This window comes from Pelophylax lessonae, assembly GCF_965119305.1.
Source record: "Pelophylax lessonae genome assembly, chromosome: 10".
NCBI classification, from domain to species: Eukaryota; Metazoa; Chordata; class Amphibia; order Anura; family Ranidae; genus Pelophylax; species Pelophylax lessonae.
This window is the reverse complement of record NC_138777.1, coordinates 197,883,385-197,901,192: the sequence shown is the minus strand read 5'-3', so window position 1 is coordinate 197,901,192 and position 17,808 is coordinate 197,883,385. Positions and strand designations below refer to the sequence as shown.

General features: G+C 40.1%; 1 protein-coding gene across 1 annotated transcript in view; it reads left to right on the top strand.

Moving 5' to 3' along the window:
• CDH11 (cadherin 11) overlaps positions 1-17,808 on the top strand; it is a 218,964-nt gene that overhangs the window by 118,617 nt on the left and 82,539 nt on the right. The window contains exon 2 of the mRNA XM_082270380.1: positions 3,778-4,138. Within this exon, the coding sequence (XP_082126506.1) occupies positions 3,911-4,138 (228 nt within the window). The 5' untranslated portion in view covers positions 3,778-3,910. The remainder of the gene's footprint in view (positions 1-3,777; positions 4,139-17,808) is intronic.

The window sequence follows — 17,808 nt, the reverse complement described above, 5'->3', positions numbered from 1 at the left end:
GCTGTTACTAAGTGTCGTTATGCGGTCGGGACAGCAGGCAGTGCGCTGCGGCCATTTACTTATTCCAGTACGATTTTCCAAAGTCTTATTTCCTTATTACAAATCACAGGCTTATTCAAGCAATATTCTCCCCTTCAGTAATTTATTCATAATCAGTTCCTTGGCATGCCTGTTTTTTCTTGACATTAACGGCAGATAAAAGGGACTTGGATCTGTGCATTAAACTGACCCTCTTAGTGACACATGCACCGCGCGTCTGAGTTGTAATGCGCAGCCCATTAATGCCTGCATAAAATGAAGCCGCATTTATTGTAATATTAGCCAAGCTTTGCATGTGCCGGGACAGGAATATTTATTAGGCCTGCTAACAAAACAGACAAACTGTGTACGAAGAAAGGGGGAATAGTAAAAATGGGTTGATCTCTCGATACCAAATTTTTTTTACAGATTTTGAAGAGATGCTTGTGCTGCGCTGGACTGGGGGAGCGCAGCAGTTTACCCCTTCATGACCAGAGCTCATTAAAGTCTGGATACCAGTAGAACCAATTTACTTGACAGTAGTTTGATTACCTAACTCATTTATTTAAATTGTTTTTTAAAGTGAATCTAACGATAACAATTTTTTGGTGGGGATTGAGTAGGGAATAAGTAAAACCACTGTGTATTCCAGTAGGTTTTTATTCTGTGTATTTTTCTAAAAAAAATTCCTTATTCATAGTTTTAAATAGATGAAAAATGTAAAAAAGTGCAGATGGATATTTGTATTCCTATGTTTATTTGTATAGTGTTTTTCTAAATTATATCTTTACATCTTCCGTGGTGTTTATTCAACTGTCTTGGATCCTGAAGAAGCCCCTAGCTTTGGGAGAAATGCGTAGATCCAGAATTACCCACATTTGCTTACACTACTAATTTATGTTTAGTGAGGCACACCATGTGAAAGAATGGATTGTTATTGCACTCTTAAATGTTAATGGTTTTAATGAAGACATATTAACCACTTTAGCCCCGGAGGATTTGGCTGCTCAATGACCAGGCCCTATTTTGCGATTCGGCACTGCGTGATTTTAAGGGACAATTGCACAGTCGTGCGACACTGTACCCAAACGAAATTGATGTCCTTTTTTTCCCCACAAACAGAGCTTTCTTCTGGTGGTATTTGATCACCTGTGCGATTTTTATTTTTTGCGCTATAAAGAAAAAAATACGACAATTTTGATAAAATAACAATATTTTTCAAATTTTTTATATGAAATTCTCAAAAAATAATGTAAAAATCAAAATTTTTTAACATTTTAGGCCAATTTGTTTTCTGCTACATATTTTTGGTAAATAAAATCTCAATAAGCGTATTTTGATTGGTTTGCGCAAAAGTTATTGCGTTTACTAACTACGGGAAAGATTTATGTCATTTTTATTGTTTTCTTTTTTTTTTTTTACTAGTAATGGCGGCGATCTGCAATTTTTTTAGCGGGACTGCGACATTGCGGGGGACAGATCGGACCCCTAACTGACATTTTAGACACTTTTGGGGGTATCAGTGACATTATTACAGTAATCAGTGCTAAAAATATGCACTGTTACTGTAAAAATGTCACTGGCAGGGAAGGGGTTAACTGTACTGGTGATCAAGGGGTTAAATGTGTCCCTAGGGGCATAAATCTAACTGTCAAGGGGCGTGGCTTGTGAAATAATCACAGAGACATGCTATGCTATATAGCAGGATCACATAGCCTCTGTGATTACTTCAATGTGAATGACAGACAGCTGTGTTTACATCAGCCATCTGTCTTTTTCCCTCTCCTGCGGGAGATTGCGAGTGGCCGGCGGCCATCGGAGATGCAGGTCACACAAGCTGGTAACGAGCGGGGGTGGGAACCCGCTGCTGGCAGCGCACGCTCGCCCTCTACAATCTCCTGAGCGAGCGACGTCGTCGCTTTGCCCAGCAGCGGCAGAGTGCCGCAGTAAATGTACGGCGGGTGGGGCACAAGTGGTTAATAAAATGTATTGTTTTTAATTATTGTTTATGTACGTATTTCTGCCTGGCACCTCCAAATCCCTGTTAGTGTTTCCATCCCCTTTTCCTCCCAAGGGAGAAAAGGGGGTGGGATCTCCCTTCTTTCAACCATTTTTATTCATAAAGGTTTCACTGCTTTCATTTTTTTTTTTTTTTTTTTCTAACACTGAATCTCTGTCTCTGTGCACAGGAAGTGCACAGATAGTAATCCACAGTGCCACCTGCAGGTTGGAAAGTTTGTAAAAAAAAATCTAGTTATCTGTATTGGCTAGAAAGCATACTTATTGATTCCTAATTGTTAGTCTGAGATCTGCAGCTGTCAGTAACCGTTCGATTACAGAACTGTGATCTGCAGTTACAGCTGAAACATGGAATAAAGTGCACTTCTGGTGCAATTACGTTTATATCACGGCACTACCTACACATAGTTTGCATGTTCTTCCTGTGCTTACGTGAGTCTCCTGCGGGTACCCCGGTTTACTCCCACACTCCAAAGACATGCTGGCCCTGTCTAAATTGGCTCTAGTATGTGTATGAATGAATGGGAGTTTCTGACCTTAGATTGTAAGCTCCTTGAGGGCAGGCACTGATGTAAATGTTTAATATATATGTAAAGAGCTGCGTAAATTGATAGCACTATATAAGTACTTGTAATAAATAAATAAATACATTTCAGAGCATCCCCAGCCCTCAAGTCCCCCTCCCAATATTAAAACTGAATTCCAATCCCTACAATGCAAGGGTTAAATGCTCATTTATATCTAGGGTACCAACAGCAAGGACTTTACTTTCCTACTTCCTTGCTCCCATCGGCTCCCTTCTTGCTTTAAGACTGGTCTCCAGTGGTCACATGCACTCTGACGTCATCGAGTATAATCGGGGCCAATTGCCCGTTCATTGTACATGAGAATGCCAAGGGACTGCTCACAACCCAGAGAGTCAGGTAGAAGAGAAGAGTGCTGGCTCTCAGGGGTAAAAGGGATGAGGAAGGTAAAAATCCTTTTTATTGGTACCCTAGGCATAAAGATGGACACTATCAGCATGGAGTTGGTATGTTCTCCATGCAGTTGTGTGGGTTGCCCTAAGTTACTCTAGCTTCCTCCCACAATCCAAAGGCATGCTGGTAGGTTAACTGAATCCTCTCGAAATTGGCCCTAGTATGTACACAAATGTATGCATGTGAGATAAGGATCCTAAATTCTAAGCTCCTTGAGGGATATGAATGTACAGAATGCAAAGCGCTGCATAAGTTGTCCACACTATATAAATACCCATAACAAATACATTTGATTATTGTAATGTAAGGAAAGCCCCACTGCAACGGACATTTTTTGCACTCCCCTCCTTTTTTATTGTTTTTTTTTTTTTTGAGTTAAGCTTGCAACTTACTTGTTCCTGATGCAGGGGGATCTCAATGGCTAGATACAGCCTCTTAACAAAGTCTTCCTGGCTGGGTCCATGAATGTGATCTACAACCCCATTCCTATGGATTTTCGAGTTCAGGCAACGCTAAGTTGTTGGCTAATATTGACTAATCCATTTTCGTCATTTTGTAATCTGTGAAAAAGAAACAAGTGGTCTCATTGATCCCAGTCCGTGACTTTCTCTCCACTTTCTATAAATAGATTTATATGATGGGCCAAAAAAAAAAAGAATTACAATTATACAAAAAATTACCATCATGATGCGTTTTAATGTATTTGCTGCGTAATCACTTCAATATATTTCAACTATTTATATATTTCTTTGTGTTAATGCAGGATCAGCAAAGGATATTTGGATTGCAATATGGGTATGCTCTACGGATTGACATTTACGTGTTGGATTTAACCTCGGATTTTGCACTGGACTTGGAGTAAGGATCGAGGACTGTTTGAATACACACTACCAAAAATGAAGAAGGACTTTTGTTTACATGGCATTCTGCTATGCCTCGGTATCGCATACTGTAGTCACATATCATCGACGCGGAGGAGCAGTAAGTTAAGGCAGTCTTATCATGGACACCATGAAAAGGGCAAAGAAGGGCAAGTTTTACACAGATCCAAGAGGGGATGGGTATGGAACCAGTTTTTCGTAATAGAGGAATATACCGGACCAGATCCTGTGCTTGTTGGACGGGTAAGACCTAACATACTTTTTTACTTCTGTTATAAATTTCTAAGTTTATAAATAAACTTCTATTTATCTATAGCAGGCTTTCTCAACCTTTTTACCCCAGTGGAACCCTTCAAATGATTTCCAGATCTCAAGAAACCCCTACAAAAATCAATCTATTGGGGTCAATAGAAAAAATGTCCTATACATTCATGGCCAGTTGGAGGAATACCTCCCCTAACAGTAATGTTCTGAATGCCCTCCTTACAGACAGCCAAAGAGATTTCTGGTGTCACTCTGCCAAGTGGCTTTTGCTCTGAAACCCTGCAGGTACCATTAAATGGGAGATCAATCAATGACAGCTCAAGGAACCCCTACAAGCCTCTGGAGGAATCTTAGGTTTCCACGGGACCCTGGTTGAGAATGGCTGATCTGAAGTATTATAACAGCTTGCAGTGATCAGCATTAATATGTTTTCTATAGAACACAGCATTTAATAATCTGTAACAACCAATCAGGTGTTTGTTTTCAGTTCCTAAACACTGTTGTAAAATTATTTGTTATAGGTTTCAACGCTTCTGCTATGTAATGGGTTTTGTAAGGGCCCATTCACACTTTCAAGTTGTGGCAATGTGCAATAAAAGGCCAGCGTGTGTTACCATGAGATATGGAAGGGCACCACCTCTATGTGCAGTGCATTACGGTGCCATTTATTGGGGATGGCACCTTAACGTTGTGCCACATCGCATTTACCATGAATGGTGGTGCGCTGTTTTTTTTTAGTTGTAATTTCTTTCATCCCTTAAGATGCTTTGGCAAACCCTTCATATGAAAGGGCTGCTTTAACACAACGCACATCAACACCTGCCATAACACGTGCACATTAACTGTAACAGAATGCTTACGTGTGAATGGGCCCTAAATGTCCTCTAACGCATCGATTACATTTTTTTTAATTATTTTAAAAAGCTGTTTCTGTACTCTGTTTATCTTCATTCTTTGTAATACCTTTGCTAAAATATGATAGAGACCAGCTTTAAAGGAGACCAAGCAAAACACAAAATCCAATATGTAATACGAGCAGGGCCCTCTGTTTCCTCCTCTATGAAATTGTATTGTAACTGTACTGCATCTGTCCTCATGTTGTAAACTGTTAGCGCTATATAAATCGTGTATAATAATAATCAGGGCTTTTTTTCTCAGAAAATAGGTGCAGGAACTGCCCCCCCCCTTCCAAGACACCCCTTGTCTCCACCCCCAACCCACCTCTGAGCACCGTCCCCTGGTTCCACTCCCTAGCCAGCCCAAGTACTCCCTCTTTTAAAGAATACAGAACCATTTTGTATAATTTTGTGGTGCTAAGTATTTTGTATGGAATTTGTTAATGATAACAAGAAAAGCAGTAAAATAGATCCCCCCAGCAAAAACTGATCTCCCCAAACAACAAAAGACTGCTGCAGTAAAATACTCCTCTAGCAAGAACGGATCCACCCTAGCAGCCAGCATTAATTGACTCTCCAGTAGCCAGCAACACATTTCACTTTCCTCAACAGCGGATCTCTCCCAACTACAATTGACCCCCCCCCCCACAGCAACAATAGACCCCCAGAAATATTAAGTCCCCCAGCAACATTAGATCCCCCCTTAAGAAAATACCCCCAAGTAACAATAGATCAAGACAGCAACAATAGAACCTCCAGGATACCCCACCACACCTTGCTGTTACATACTTTCAGTGTTGGAGGTGCCGGAACTCCGTTCTTCCACGTCCCCACTGAAAAAAAAGCCCTGATAATAATAATAAGGTAATATGCATGCAGTATAAATAGCTGACACACTTTAAATGTACACTTTGGGAATAGAAATGATGATCTATAAAGTCCTAATCCTAGATATTTTTCTTAATTAGTAAGAAATATTAAAGTACTAATTAATGTGTTGTGCAGTTGTAGATGGACAGTAGGTGGTATATCATGAAACCATTCCCCGAAGACTCGAGGTTTAGTTATGATTTTGTGATTTATTTTTCAATTCCGACGTAGCTTAAAAATACTCCTAATATAAGCAGGTGTTGTCAGGGTGCTGGCAATGAGGCAAACTGAGTCAACAGCCTCAAGCGGCAGTGAGGGACAGCACTGAGGCCAGAATGTCCAGTATGGGCACTCTGTTCTCTCTGCTGCTCAGCAATGTGGTCCTGTGTACACACCGCCTGCACCATAACAACTAATGGCATTGTTTGGCTGAGCTTCATGCATCCTAGCAACCACTGACACGGTGTGTCCCACTTATCAGCATTCTAGCAACCAATGCTACACAGCCATACAGCGTCATTATTTGCTAAAATCCTGCCAGCAAGACCACAGTGTTATTGCCCAGATAGCAAAGATAACTTGCCACAAATTTGTGGCAGTGTTGAACTATAATAGTGGCAATACGCTATACGAAAAATCGGCCAAAATTCAGTCATTTGGACAGTTCATTCGTTTTTCGGCCAGTTAATGGGCACCAATCGGTAATCTGTTGTGACGTTTTTGAGCCAAAAAAACGAAGGGAAATTTTCTGCCGAAGGAACGATAAATTGAAAGATTAATGTGTTTCTCGTCCAAACTGTTTGCACTAGGTATGTGTGAAAAAATGAACAAAAAACTGATTAATTTATGTCCATTGAACAATTTATCAGTCATTACATGATGGCACAATCACCTGCTCTCACGGCCGAGTGTTCCTTTTTAGAAAATGAGTTTGAAAGATTTTTCGTATAGTGTATGGCCAGAATAAGTCTTGTTAACTTGCTGCACATTTTCACTTGCAAGTTGTACACTTACAGAGCACTTAAAGCACAAGTTCCAGTTGACACTTTTCCAATTTGTAGCAAATTAGTGTGGCGAGTCTCTAGCAAGAACAAAGTTGCAGCTGTGAGTCTACAGAAGGAGCTCTGCAAGTCACAGTGACCCCTGTGGTGGGAGGACTATTGCACAACATAAATGAACCAGAACTTGCAGCAGACTTGCAGAATGTTTGCAAAGAAAGTTGATCTGGAGTCATGCAATGCAGACTTGCTGCAATTGTGCAACAAACTTGTGAAGCCTGGCAAGTCTAGCAATAGCTTAGCAGGTCAGTTTTAAATGTGCAGCTCAATTGCTTGCTATCTAGGTGGTTGCAGTAGGTGCCATATCATGAAACCATTTACTGAAGATTCAAGGTTTAGTTATAATTTCGTGATTTATTGTTCAATTATGAGGTAGCTTAAAATATATTTCTGGTATAAGCAAAAGTAGTAAGGAGTCAATGAAGTCCACTAATGAGGCAAAACGAGTCAAAAGCCTTAGACGCCACTCAGTTTGGGGGCGGCACTGAGGCCAAAATGCATTCTCTCCTCTTTACAGCTCAGTAAAGTTGTCCTGTATACACACTGCCTGATCCATAACAACTAATGACACTGTGTGGCCTAGCTGCCTGTGTCCTAGCAACTACTGATGCAGTGCGGCCCAGTTATCAGCATTCTAGCAACCAGTAGCATACAGCATCATTGGTTGCTAAGATGCTGGCAGCTAGACCACAGTGTCATTGGTTGCTGTGCCATTGTCTTAGCAAGCGAAAAAGCAGAGGGCAGTATTGGTTGGCAATTAACCTAAGCTCGCTCCTGGGTGTAGTTACTAACTGCTGAGTGGCAGATTCATCTGTTTTTATCTTCTCTTTGATTGTAAGCTCTAACGAGCAGGGCCCTCTGATTCCTACTGTATTAAAGTGTATCATATTTGTACCCTCAAGTTGTAAAGCACTGCGTAAACTCTCAGCGCTATATAAATCCTATATACAGTAATAATAATCTTCTGCAGTACAAACCTATAACATAGCTAATCTTACTAACCAAAAGAGAAGTCAATTCTGAATCAGATATCATAATTCTTCAAGCTTTATTAGCCTGTTACAATTTTATTAATCAATGATTTTTTTTAATTGAATAAAGTTGTATGTATGTATTGTGCTGGTTAGATTTGGGCTACGCGTTTTGGGCTCATACGTGCTCCTTTGAAGCTGACAATAAAGAAAACCTTGCAGTACCAACTATGACAGTAGGGTGGCAGTGCAGAGTGATCAGTCTTCTGTAAAATGTCATTCGTTAACTATACCAGGGAAAAATCCATATATGCTTTGCTGGCATTCATGCTACAAACATACTTTGCAAAAATAAAATATTATGCAGTACTGGAAAGATTATACAAGGGGGATGGCGTAAATAACAATCAGATATTCCCTGTGAGATTTTTTATAGTATTAATTTGGAATTTGGAACACATTTTTTTCCAAATCTGATGATCTAATTCACTTAATATGTGTATAAAAATGTCCTCTAATTCTTCTAATTCTAATTCTTCTAATCAGACATTACCTGTGAATTTTTTACTTTTTTTAATTTGGAATTTGGTTTACATTCATAAATCTAATGATCTAATTCCCTTAATATGTGTATAAAAATGTCCTCTAATTCTTCTAATTTTACCACCTATTTGTTTATTTATTTTTGCTATAATATATTTGTTATTATATTTTTTGCACTAGTGTATCACTACGGCTTTACATTCAGGTGGCAGTATGGCACCACGTAGACCATGTCCTGTCACGTGTCCTGCGTTGTCACAATAAATATGACATTATTTCACCTTGTTTTTAACATATGTCCTCTAAATGCCAGATGAGGACACCGATCATGAAAATCAACAAAACATTATTAAGATTTACAAATATGTTTCACACTGCGGATATTGCATTATCCATTCCCTGTACCGTCTCCCAAGACCTACTATTCCAATAATCTATTCTTTGTATTTTTCCCTAATGATATTCTTAATTTTTCACCCAGTTATTTCTATAGATTTCCAATACAGTCCTCATAACTGAATTGATTCAGAGCAGCGGTGTGGCCAAGAAATGCATTTTAGTTTATCCAGACACGGATAAAAATCTAACATATAAATTAATATTTGAGGGCTGTGTATGTACATGCCTTGTTCTTTTCGAGGAGATAGATATACTGTAGTAATAGAATGACCTTGTATGCATTGCATTTTGATTTGTTGGAAGTATGCTGATTTGCTAGAAATATAGAGGCTTGCTAGATCTGGACTTGGCATTCAAATCAGACTGGAGACATTGGGAAGACTGCTTTAAAGGGGTTTTATAGATTCATGGAAATCTTCTTTTGGTCATAAAGGATTATTTTTTCCACATTCTTGCACAATGTCACCATTGCTGCAAATTGTCTTGCTGCAGCAGATCACTTTTCCAATATTTTTTTATCCTTACTGCATGTGATTGAGCAGACGACTCTGTCAGATCAACCTTTTTCTTCTGCCCCGGAAGGATTTGCCCCCCTTAATGACCAGGCCATTATTTGCAATTCAGCACTGCGTTATTTTAACTGACAATTGCGCGATCGTGCGACGATTTACCTTTATAAAATTGATGTCTTGTTTTTCCCACAAATAGAGCCTTCTTTTGGTGGTATTTGATGACCTGTGTGATCTTTTGTTTTTTATTGCGCTATAAACAAAAAAAGAGCGACAGTTCTGAAAAAAAAACAATATTTTTCACATTCTGCTATATAACATCCCCCCCAAAAAAATAAAAAATTCCATTTTCATCCTTTTAGTCCAATTTGTGTTCTGCTAAATCTTTTTGTTTAAAAAAAAAACACAGTAAGCGTATTTTGATTGGTTTGAACAAAAGTTATCGTGTCTACCAACTACGGGAAAGATTTATGTAATTTTTATTTATTTTTTACTAGTAATGGCGGCGTTCTGCGATTTTTGGAGGGACTGCGACATTGCGGTGGACAGATTGGACCCCTAACTGACATTGTTGACATATTTGGGTGGAGCAGTGACATTACTACAATAATCAGTGCTAAAAATATGTACTGTTACTGTAATAATGACACTGGCAGGGAAGGGGTTAACTTAGGGGCAATCAAAGGGTGAAGTATGAGCAATGTTAGTGTCAGCCAGTTAGCGTCCCTCCCAGCCAGTGTCAGCTATCGCCAGATTGCCGACCACACTATCACACAAGTCGCTGATCACCTAGTATACCTAGACCTAGACTAGTAAAGTGTCTGTATGGATCAGAACTATACTAGTGTCTCCAATACATGCAGTGTTAGTAGGATCAGCCCCAAATCACTGCCAGTTTTCCAACATGTATCAGAATACATTATGGCCTTAATTTATGAAGAAATTTGATTTTATTGTATATGTTTTGTAACAGAGAGTAGAAAATATTTGGGGTCTTTTTCAAAATGTTCAGTCTTTTTTATTTATTTAATAAAAAATATATAAAAAATCCCAGTGGTAAATAAATACCACCAAAAGAAAGCTCTATTTGTGCAAAAAAGTAGCTCAGTGCTGAATAGTGAAAAATGCCCTGGTCATGAAGGGGGTAAAACCTTCGAGAGGTCAAGTGGTTAAATTCCTCCTAAAAAATAGAAAATGCACTTCCTGGTATGTAATGGTGCCTAGGCACTTCTGTGCCTACAGCCTCATAGCTTTACATTGGTAATGCTAGATTCAAGGTGCTACTGCCTCTGACTACTAGTCTTATGAGATTTGGAGCGAGATTTGGTGATGTTACTACTGCTTCTTATAGTTCTTTTGAAGTTATATAGTATCCAATAGAATAACCAGGAGGTGCTGGAATTTCATTCCCTATCTATATAGAACTGTGAAAAAGAAAATAATCATTCAAAGAGCACACTGGCTCTGGTTAGGCAGCTTGTAACCCAATGTGGCTGCCCTCTGGTGGATACCCAGAAAATCATCCAAAGCAAACTTTAAGACAAGGAGCGCTAAACCAAATGGTAAAGAAGATGAAGTCACTTCAATAGTTCACAGATAAAAAAAACAAACACCCAAGATGTTTAAAGTAGAGTTCCACCCATTTTAGTGACTTTAGATGTATGTAATCCCCTTTAAAACGACGCTTACCAATGGAAAGTTTTTTTTGCTAGTAAATACCTTATTTTCTGCTTTATTTATCCTCTTCTCACTTCCGGGTCCGGTCGGCGATTACGTCATTCGGCGATTCGCAGTGTGTGCTGGGATGTATCTCAGGCCATGAAATCTCGCATTATTACACAGGAGATGAGCTGTACTGTGTGCTCTGCCCCGCCTCCGCCCCGCCTCCTCTTAGTGAGTGAGGACTGAAAGCATTATATCCTCTCTGAGCTCACTGAGAGGAGGAAGGGCGGAGGCGGGGCAGAGCACACAGTACAGCTCATCTCCTGTGTAATAATGCGAGATTTCATGGCCTGAGATACATCCCAGCACACACTGTGAATCGCCGAATGACGCAATCGCCGACCGGACCCGGAAGTGAGAAGAGGATAAATAAAGCAGAAAATAAGGTATTTACTAGCAAAAAAAAAACTTTCCATTGGTAAAAGTCATTTTAAAGGGGATTACATACATCTATGTAATCCAATTTATTAAAAATGGGTGGAACTCCACTTTAAGGGGTCATAACCCCTTAGATTGCTAATACCAATGATGCTAGCAACACTGGTTACTGATTCCCCTGATTCATTAACACCTTTCACAGACAGATTAACATAAAAAAAGTTGTTTCTTGAGTTTATTCAAGCACCCAAAACTCGTTGCCCCATTTTTACCAGTGAATTATAATCGTGATTTGGGCTCCTTTACCATTTGGTCTGGTCCTTCTGTTTGATGTTTGATTTGGGTTCTTTCTAAAGGGTCTGATATGGGATCCAAAATGTATTGTTTGCAGCTAGGCCAGCCTAAGCTTTCTTTATTCTGTCTAGGTTTGTTGGGTTTTTCCTAAGACCAAGAATATTGTTTGCTTCTGCCTAAATCTACCCTGACCAATCACTGAGGGCTTTGTGCCAGTGATGTGTATTTGGGATGACCTTCTAGAATGTCCTTCCCTCCCAGGCTTTGCCTGTTGAAGATTTGTGTGTAAATGGTCAAATCCTTTCTTTCCAGGCCTGACTAATCACTGAGGGCTTTGTGCCAACGATGTGTATTTAGGGTGACCTTCTAGAATGGCCCTTCCCTCCCAGGGTTTGCCTGTCGAGGATTTGTATGTAAATGGCCAAATCCTTACTTTCCAGGGTTGGCATAGCTGCTGAGAGGTCCAGTCCTTGCTTCTCATTCCTTTTACCTGGGAGAGGAAGCTAAAGAAGACTTCTGTTCAGAAAGTTGGCTGCAAATATAAAAAGCTATCGATAATCCTCTCTCCCTAGACCAGGGGTCTTCAAACTATGGCCCTCCAGTTGTTCAGGAACTACAATCCCCATCATTCCCAGTCATGTCTGTGAATGTCAGAGTTTTGCAATGCTTAATGGGATGTGTAGTTCCGCAACAGCTGGAGGGCCGTAGTTTGGAGATCTCTGCCCTAGACAATTGAGCCAATAAATTGGAAGAAAAAAATGTGAAGATGTTGATGTCTGTCAGTCTCTTTTGGTGGGTTGGTGAGTGTCTAAGTACAACTAGAGTAGAGCAGGTCACAAGTAGGGAAAGCAGAAGAGCCAATTAAACTCCAGTGGCTCCTTTGAGGATCATTGCTACACAAACAGTCAAAGTCAGTAAAAGGAAAAGATCACATGAAGGTAGACCAATGCTGGTGACTACTCTAGTCTTTTGCCCTCTTCCTGCCTTTTTCTTTTGGCGCACACCTTCCAGAGTTCAGTTGCTCTTCAATTTCATGGGATTATTATTTTCAGCAAAAAAACTCAATTGATGTGGAATTTCTCACACAGCAGCACAAATCAGTTTGTTCTGAAGACTTTTATTGCTGTAGAAAGGTTTAAACCAGTGGTCAGAGGCGGACGGAGTAGACGGAACAAATGTGCAATTCATCTTGTGTCTCCGTACAGCTAAATAAAGTGGAAACTTGTATGAACTGAAGACTAGCAAATTTGTGCCTGTTCCTTGAGAAAGTAATTCAGAATAGTGGCATTGAGTTACTTTGGATTTGGGTTCAGATTTGGATATTCACCCTGGTAGATACGTGAGGGCCATGGTAGCACCTTGAATAACAAGAGTTAGGTACATACTTAAAGTGTACTGTGTATATATATATATATATATATATATACAGTGCCTTGTGAAAGTATTCGGCCCCCTGCGACCTTTTGCCACATTTCTGGCTTCAACATAAAGATATAAAACTGTAATTTTATGTGAAGAGTCAACAACAAGTGGGACACAATCATGAAGTGGAACGAAATTTATTGGATATTTCAAACTTTTTTAACAAATAAAAAACTGAAAAATTGGGCGTGCAAAATTATTCAGTCACCTTTAGTTAATACTATGTAGCGCCACCTTTTGCTGCGATTACAGCTGTAAGTCGCTTGGGTTATATTTCTATCAGTTTTGCACATCGAGAGACTTAAATTTTTGCCCATTCCTCCTTGCAAAACAGCTCAAGCTCAGTGAGGTTGGATGGAGAGCGTTTTTGAACAGCAGTTTTCAGTTCTTTCCACAGATTCTCGATTGGATTCAGGTCTGGACTTTGACTTGGCCATTCTAACACCTGGATATGTTTATTTGTGAACCATTCCATTGTAGATTTTGCTTTATGTTTTGGATCATTGTCTTGTTGGAAGACAAATCTCCGTCCCAGTCTCAGGTCTTTTGCAGACTCCATCAGGTTTTCTTCCAGAATGGTCCTGTATTTGGCTCCATCCATCTTCCCATCAATTTTAACCATATTCCCTGTCCCTGCTGAAGAAAAGCAAGCCCAAACCCTGATGCTGCCACCACCATGTTTGACAGTGGGGATGGTGTGTTCAGGGTGATGAGCTGTGTTGCTTTTACGCCAAACATAACCTTTTGCATTGTTGCCAAAAAGTTTGATTTTGGTTTCATCTGACCAGAGCACCTTCTTCCACATGTTTGGTGTGTCTCCCAGGTGGCTTGTGGCAAACTTTAAACAACACTTTTTATGGATATCTTTAAGAAAGTTCTTTCTTCTTGCCACTCTTCCATAAAGGCCAGATTTGTGCAGTATACGACTGATTGTTGTCCTATGGACAGAGTCTCCCACCTCAGCTGCTGATCTCTGCAGTTCATCCAGAGTGATCATGGGCCTCTTGGCTGCTTCTCTCATCAGTCTTCTCCTTGTATGAGCTGAAAGTTTAGAGGGACGGCCAGGTCTTCGTAGATTTGCATTGGTCTCATACTCCTTCCATTTCAATATTATCGCTTGCACAGTGCTCCTTGGGATGTTTAAAGCTTGGGAAATCTTTTTGTATCCAAATCCGGCTTTAAACTTCTCCACAACAGTATCTCGGACCTGCCTGTTGTGTTCCTTGTTCTTTATGATGCTCTCTGCACTTTAAACGGACCTCTGAGACTATCACAGTGCAGGTGCATTTATACGGAGACTTGATTACACACAGGTGGATTCTATTTATCATCATTAGTCATTTAGGTCAACATTGGATCATTCAGAGATCCTCACTGAACTTCTGGAGAGAGTTTGCTGCACTGAAAGTAAAGGGGCTGAATAATTTTGCACGCCAAATTTTTCAGTTTTTTATTTGTTAACAAAGTTTTAAATATATCCAATAAATTTCGTTCCACTTCATGATTGTGTCCCACTTGTTGATTCTTCACAAAAAATTACAGTTTTATATCTTTATGTTTGAAGCGTTTGCGAATGTTTGCGAATACTTTCGCAAGGCACTGTATATATATATATATATATATATATATATATATATATATATATATATATATACATATATGTATATATATATATATATATATATATATATATATTAACCATTTATGTGCTTCTCCAGAGTTTTCCTTCGAATCCAAGCAGTGGCTCTGCTTTCTTAGGTAATAAAGTGGTACTACAGTACATCATTGTACTTATGCAATATGTTGAAAGCAACAAACCTCTATTTACTGAGTTTAGAACCCACAAGAAACATCCACAATTCATATTACGCTGACCTGACTTCACGAAACGGAATTTCCATTGGTTGCCCGGGGTCATGCATTTGCACTTGGCGCTTTGTTCCTCGCACTGTATAATGAATAATTCCGAATGTCTGTAACAGCAGAAAACCCACTGAGGACGGACCAGGGTCACACATTTCCAAGTCTCAGGAGACCGGCCGTCAAACACCCTAAAGTAGAACTAAAACAATAAAAAAAAATCTGCACAAGCGTGCGGCAAGAAGAACACTTTATTCTGCTGACTCTTGGTTTATTTCATTTAAAGGCCCCATTACCATCTCCTGTGTCAGGGTGCTTCCATCACTTCTATAGAGCGCTGCAGTAAATGCTCCATTTATTACTCAATATATTCATCCAAAAGGCCTGCAATGAGCTTAGTGCTGCTGGCTGAGTACAGTGAGCTCCTGCTTTGCTGGATTTCAAATTCCTTCATTGCTACATACTGTACACCGAACATGAAAAATGTCCGCTGACTGGCTGTAATAGTGCGCACATTGAGCTGATGGTAAATCAATAGAATCAGCCGCCTCCAAAATACCAAATCATTATCTGTCCATAAATCTTTATGTTTTGATCATTATCTATCTATCTATCTATCTATCTATCTATCTATCTATCTATCTATCTATCTATCTATCTATCTATCTATCTATCTATCTATCTATCTATCTATCTATCTATCTATCTATCTATCTATCTATCTATCTATCTATCTATCTATCTATCTATCTATCTATCTATCTATCTATCTATCTATCTATCTAGAGTTAGAGTGTCTGTTGGTATTGGTGGTGGTGGTGGATGGGATTATAGTGTTGCTGAGGGTAGTTTTTTATGCTGGGGAGGATCTATTGTTTAGATATGTGGGTATATTTTTGTTGAGGGGGGTCTTTTGTTGTTGGGGTGGATCTGTTGTTGCTGGTTGGGGATCTATTGTTGCAGGGCTGGATATATTTTTTTCTGGTGGGGGACCGGTTGTTGTTGGGTTGGATTTATTGTTGCTGGTGGGGGGGGGGATCTACTGTTGCTGGTGTAAATCTATTATTGCTGGTGCGAAATCTATTATTGCTGGGGTAGATATATTGTTGCTAGGAGGTGTATACTGTTGCTTGGGGTGGATCTATTGTTGCTGGTGGGGTATTTATTGTTGCTGGAGTGAATCTATTGTTGTTGCATGTATCTATTGTTGCTGGTGGGGGATATATTGTTGCTGGAGTAGATCTGCTGTTGCTGGGAGGTGTTTACTGTTGCTTGGGGTGGATCTATTGTTGCTGGTGGGGGATATATTGTCGTTGGAGTGGATCTATTGTTGCTGGTGGGAGATATTTGTTGCTGGGGTGACTCTATTGTTGCTGGTGGGAAATCTATTGTTGCTGGGGTAGATTTATTGTTGCTAGGGGGGATTTATTGTTACTGGGGTTGATCTATTGTTGCTGGCTGCAGGTGATCTACTTTACTAACTTTCATGTTATTATTAACAAATTCTATACAAATTATTGATCACCATAATATGATACTTGGTTCTATGTTGTCTAAAAGTAAGGAACTGTGGGTAGGGAGTGCAACCAAGAGACAGTGCTTGGAGTTGGATAGGGGGCAGAGACAAGGCTAATTCGGTGATTAGAGTACCTGGACCTCTTCTCTGGGGAAAAAAAAGAGACCCCTCTCCATCTCTCTCTCTTACTATCAGCCAGTCAGGTGTTAGGAAGCAGCTTGTCAATTTTCCCTTCACAGGAGCTGTGCTGTCTAAGTCAGCCCCACTGCCCAGCCCCGGCCTCCCTACTCCCAGGCCTTCAACTAGTTGGAGGTCCCCTAACCGCTCATAGTGCTTCCTAGCTCTCATTGCTTCATCCAACCCCCCCATAGTAGTGAACAGTGCCCCTCAACCTCTCACAGTGCCACCAGGCCCCAAAAGAACCTCCAGTCCTTACAGTGCCCGCCAACCTTCCACAGTGTCCCCTAGCTTACTACTCAGGACTAGGCCTCCCATCATACCGCCAACAGTGTCCCACAGTGTCCACCAAGTCCTTCATTCTTCCACATTGCCCTTGTCATACCCTGAGCTTCCAGGAGAGACCCCCAGATCCCTTCTGAGACCCCATTGCCCATGGCTTCCCCAGCTTCTTCCAAAAACCTCATCCCCTACAAGGTCACCAAGTCTGCTTCAGAATTCCCCAACCCCCACAAGAACCTTCATCCTCCCACAGTGACATATAGCCCCGTCCAGGCACTTCCTGAATTTCAGTACATATTTTGTATTCCCATACTTTTACTGAAAGTAAAAACTTTTTTTATTTTATTTTTATTTTTTTACTGTTGGGGCATGAAACGTTTTAGAAGAATTTACTGGGCCCTGGTCTCAATAAAGTGGAGAACCCCATTTCTATGTGAGGCCAGTATTCAGAAGAAAACCCTGTGAAGACTCATAATCATGGGCCTACTGAGCTTTTTGTTGTACTATGTTTTAAGCTGTTTAACGACTTAAGCCCCGGAAGATTTTACCCCCTTCCTGACCAGGGGGTATTTTGCGATTCGGCACTGTGTGACTTTAACGGACAATTGCGCGGTCGTGCAAAGCTGTACCTAAACGAATTTGACGTCCTTTTTTTCCCACAATCAGAGCTTTCTTTTGGTGGTATTTGATCACCTGTGCGATGTTTTGATCATGCGCTATAAACAAAAAAAGAGCGTAAATTTTGCAAAAAT